The sequence below is a fragment of the Ylistrum balloti genome, unplaced genomic scaffold (genome assembly GCF_031769215.1).
Source record: "Ylistrum balloti isolate Yb309-2 unplaced genomic scaffold, AGI_CSIRO_Ybal_v1 Utg369806, whole genome shotgun sequence".
Lineage (NCBI taxonomy): Eukaryota > Metazoa > Mollusca > Bivalvia > Pectinida > Pectinidae > Ylistrum > Ylistrum balloti.
The window spans coordinates 975,698-981,119 of NW_026781981.1; the positions used below are offsets into that span (position 1 = coordinate 975,698).

General features: G+C 37.7%; 1 protein-coding gene across 1 annotated transcript; it reads right to left on the reverse strand.

Annotated features, from left to right (window-relative positions):
• Positions 1–2,112: 2,112 nt before the first annotated feature.
• On the reverse strand, positions 2,113–2,532 carry LOC132544637 (uncharacterized). Its single transcript, XM_060208258.1, has one exon. The coding sequence runs from the start codon at positions 2,530–2,532 to the stop codon at positions 2,113–2,115; it is 420 nt and encodes a 139-aa protein (XP_060064241.1).
• Between the last annotated feature and the right edge of the window lie 2,890 nt (positions 2,533–5,422).

The following is a 5,422-nucleotide window of genomic DNA, read 5'->3' on the forward strand; positions in this document are numbered from 1 at the left end:
AAGCTCTCTTGTTATTAGGGTATTTATGTTTTCGGAAGTCTTATGTTCTATCTATCTATCTTAAGATTGTGGTGTGTTATGTTAATGTATTTTTACGAATATTCTAATGATGTATTGGGTTGATTTGTTATATATCGCCAATGTTATAACCCTTAAGCTCAATCTACTTCCGATATTTTTGGATTTAGCAATGTTTCCGATAGATTATGTGTTAGTCAGTACTAAAACATTTTATCTATATTATAACTTTATATTATACCTACTACAAAACCACCACCTATGTCATTCTTTTAGACTGCTGTTCAGTCAGGTCTGTGCACTGTTTAAAAATTATACTTGTACACTTTGTGTGTTATAATGTTGTCGCATGACGTAGCTGGACAGAACAGAAATCAAACAATTAGCACAAACAATTAATTGTTTTTGGACGATTGACAATAATGAACACACTGGTAAATTTGTTTTTTTTTATGAGAATACTGCAGAAATCAGGATTCGACGTTCGTAGGAAAAGTACATTTTATGTGAATAAAAGTTGTTAAGAAAATTGAAGTTTTACCAAAGATAGCAAATTCTCTTTGCACATCTGCGAGCATTACTTTCTACAATGAAGTGAAATGGGTTCGATTTTTCGAGGTTGCGATATAGCCACACTTCAATATGTTATTAATACATAATTATTTAATTATTTTTTAAGACTTATATATATAGACACTCCTTGATATCAGACGTATTTCTGCGTTAAATGTTGTAATAAGACACGAATGATATTTCCGTCTGACTTAATTTTACACTCTTGCACGATTTCTTTGCCGTATAAAGCAGTTCTGATGTTGTGTTAATATTTCGTACGAGCAACAGTTCTCTCTTTATAATTATCAAAAGTGTTAGTTTTAATGTCGTAAATACGGTGGTTTAAGTATAAAATATTTATGATTATGTTTTCGCTGAATGGCTGTTTACAAACACAGAATAAATTGTCGCTATAGGCTTCCATTTGGTTAAGCAACGTGATTAGCACTCTTCACGCCCCGTCTACTATAACTAAGGTCAGTGTAAGTTGCAAACATTTAGGTACATTTGTACTTTGGTCTCCTTGTAGTGGCTGGTGACAACCTTTCTGAACAATATAGGGAGACCCGTGGCATGCTATCCAGAGCAATTAGAATACCTTGTCTTGCTCAAGTACACAACCAAGTCGGAAAAGACCGCTCCGTTTCTCAGCCCCAACAAACAGCCAGGAATAGGGAGCTGCAAATCAAGCACTGCGGACCCTCATCTGCATGTCACCATTTCGATGACCAATGCTCTAATGTTAACCTCGGAAATGATGTTTGTGATGACAATATAATCACACTGATACTGCAGTTACAAGGAAGTACAAGGACTCTATAATTCTACATATAAGTAAGAAATCTCGCTGTTTTGCTATGTAATTATATTTCAGAATAACCACTTATCAAAATAACATTAAAATTATCTAAATGCTTGTTATGAAACTGTGTGAACAGAGTTCGACGTCTTCCATGAGAGTTGTCTATACTACATCAAGACTTCCGCTTGATCCATGACCGGTACAAACAGCTTGATGTGTCCTAGAACTTGTTCGGCTGAAGATATGGGGTATGTTAACTAGCGGAGAAAATGTTTCATGGTTTTTTTTTCATGAAGTTAAACTGCAATGTTCCTCACCAGTTCTTCATTCGTGAGAGCTTAACTATAAGATATCTAAAACAAAAGGTCGCTTCGAAATTTAATTGCATTCCAATGTTGTATTTGTTGCCGAAGTTTCATCATAAATCATTGCTCTGCTTTATTCTATTCACTACCAGTCTATATTAACTATGATATTCTGGTCAGATGGAAGAAAACACTTGTATGTAAGACCGAATATTACAATTTAATTACATAAGAAAACCAGTGTTTTTCTCTATCTCCAGCTAAAATTGGGTCACACATTTACAAAAGTTACAAATTCTAAAATATCTTTTTTATTTCAACTGATAAAGGCCTTGATGAAACCATCGATCGTTTGAAGCAGAAGTGAGTTCACGGTTTTATCGCTTGAGGAGTTGAGGACGGTACAAGTCACGTGACTGTGGTCCTGGTCTCCTATTTACCATAGCGAAAACCTTTCCTCCCTGCGTCTTTTGAACTTGACTGGTGTTTATTATTTGATGACATGCGCATTGAAGCCGGAACATACCCAAGAGGCTGCCAGAAAACCTTTCGTTTGTCCATGGAGCGTTTCACACCAGTGAGATCGCCAGTACTGCTCATGTCACCGACTGTATCAAAATGACCCCCCTTGTTGTCGTCCATTTCCTCTTCCAATGCGGCTGCGCGGTTCATAAGTCTCTGTATCACTTTAGCGTAGAAGGTCTTCTCTTCTTCCGCTACAACTGTGTCTATAAAGTTACTGACCTCATTCGACTTAGAAAGTCCAAGAGCACCGGGGAGGTAGGACCCATTGCTGTGTACGACGAAAAAGTTGGTAAACACAACAAGCAACAATGATATTCCTTGTGTCATCTGAAAAAATGGAATGACGAAAATTTACTACATGTGGAGATAACATCCTGATTGTAGTGCAACATTTTTTATAAATGGATTCTTTAGAGTGGAAGATTGGGATTGGTTTCACCCGATAAGGTTTTCTACAGATGTAAAGTGGAATTAAGGTTAGATAATTCACAATAATATATCAAACGAGAGCTTCGCCGACACCGTACATGCGGGAAGAAAAAATAGTCCCAGCGAAAGTACTGAATGACATTGGAGTGTGTAATTACTGAAAGAAATTCATCTGTCTTGACATTTACAGTCTCAACAGGTAAAGTTTATTTCTTGAGAATTAGTGTCAAGTGCGACCACGTTTTAAAGTACACACGCCAAAAAGACATACATATGTTGATGAAATTTATTTTTCTCTTTAAACCTCGATTGTACATTTCTGTTGCAGCCACTTAATAAGCATTACCAATAGAAATGTAGTTTAAGGCCACGAACACAATTGAATCAATGTCAATTTGAAGCTCCTCTCCCGATCTCACGTAACCCAAGAACACCAAGAGAGGCAAAGATTTAAATTCTATTTCAGTGATTTCTTTCGTTCTTTTCGACGAAATTAAGTTAAAACAACCTACATGTATTGATCTTTCAGACGCAAAAACACACGTAAGTGAACCGTTGCTTATCCTGCTATTTCTGTATAGGGTTAGTGATAATGGCTTAACACCTGCTCTACCTTCAACCTATGGACATATGCTCTACTAAAAACACTTATATTTCGCGTGGGATTTGTTTTCGCGTTAATACGCGAGGAGAGTCAATCGCGAATTAAAGTCCCTCGCGATCATTTGTACGAAAATAACTTCTGATGACATCCACGCTGATACGGTTATTAATATCAGAGTTCATATGTCTAAATTCCCATTCCCCGAATTTAATGTAATGTTCAGACAACTTTTCGTAAAATCATGTATTCGCGAATATGTCTGAGGAGGTAATTCCGCGAAATAAATTATTCGCAAAATCTAAGTGATTTGCAGTATACTGAATAAGATGTTATTGTTAACCACATATAAGCTTCTGATCTTAAATCCTCCAGTTGTATGGAACGGCAGTTACCGAATCAACATGACAGTGGACTATTTTCAGAAAGATTTTGGCTACACTACATGTTATGGTGGCAATGGGCCCCTATACTGCAGTGAACAATGTTGGGTTTTGGTGGCGTTTTACAGACGCCATCTGTTTGTAATTACTGATAATGTTAAGTATTTTATTATATATTTTTTCATAATCTTGTTACCATATTCACGGCAAACATTCGTCATCTAGATTAATCAGAATTATCGGAAACAATCTTCGTTATTTCTATATAACCAAAAAACGAGACGGCTGTGAGCCTTTTATTTTGTTGATGGACAATAATACTGTCTGTAGATTGTTTTCACCGATACGGCAACTGTTATAAGTGCCTTAACCACATAGTATCTGGGATCTCGGGTCTGTTATGTATTTGAGCTCTACATAACTTCATTATATATATGTTAAAAACATAAATTTGAAAATTTTCAAACTGAACGATGACATAATCGGTTTTAATTATAATTCACACTGAGAGAAAAACAAACACACGAGCTTTTGTTGAAAGCTTTAATTTCCAATCGATATATTTTTTTTATTGATTTCTGTTTTTCATAATGGTTATACCAAATCTTTGATTTTTCTTTTATTTTCTAGATTACTGAAAAGCCGATCCTGAAAAAAAAATGTTGCTTTCTCATCAAAAGCGTCAGTATTCCTGCAAAACAGAACGATATTTTCCCAATCAATAAGATTATTCAAACACATCGGTCAACCCCAGGATGTAAACGGTAAATCAAACATTTGTCGCTTTAGAAGATTTGCTAACGGACAAAAGAGAATAAGTCACATCAACGGTTAGGACATGTCTTTCTCAGTACTCGATAATGAGCACGTGCCATGCGTACTCGTACTGAAAGAGGAAATAGTAGATAATAGAGGTTGGTAATTATACATGTTTGAAACCAATGGAGGCTGTGTATGTTATGTGAGTATCAATTGATTATCATGGTTGTTATTCTATAAAAAAAAATATAAGAAGTACAACATCACAATGTTAAAAATGCAGTAATAAGGCCCGGGGTGTACATAATATAGTAATCATATAGTAAAAAAATGGTCTCATCGACTGATAGGTTATTTCTATATGTCCCCGACATACTGGGGAAGGTTTTATATGTCCATGACATACTGGGGAAGGTTTTATGTGTCCCCGTGTGTCGTGCCACTGACACAATGGAGTAGGTGTGTCGTGCCACTGACATACTGAAGTGGGTGTGTCGTGCCACTGACATACTGGAGTAGGTGTGTCGTGCCACTGATATACTCGAGGTGTGTCGTATCACTGACATACTGGAGTAGGTGTGTCGTGCCACTGACATACTGGAGTAGGTGTGTCGTGCCACTGACATGCTGGAGTAGGTGTGTCATGCCACTGACACACTGGAGTAGGTGTGTCTTGCCACTGACATAATGAAGTAGGTGTGTCGTGCCACTCACATACTGGAGTAGGTGTGCCGTGCGACTGACACACTGGAGTGGGTGTGTCGTACCACTGACACACTTGAGTAGGTGTGTCGTGCGATTGGCACACTGGAGTGGGTGTGTAGTACCACTGACACACTGGAGTAGGTGTGTCGTGCCACTGATATACTCGATTAGGTGTGTCGTGCCACTGACACACTGGAGTGGGTGTGTCGTGCGACTGACACACTGGAGTGGGTGTGTCGTACCACTGACACACTTGAGTAGGTGTGTCGTGCCACTGACACACTGGAGTAGATGTGTCGTGCGATTGGCACACTGGAGTGGGTGTGTAGTACCACTGACA

Excerpts from the sequence above, each read along its gene's own strand:
- LOC132544637 (XM_060208258.1), bottom strand. The coding sequence starts at position 2,532 with ATGACACAAGGAATATCATTGTTGCTTGTTGTGTTTACCAACTTTTTC.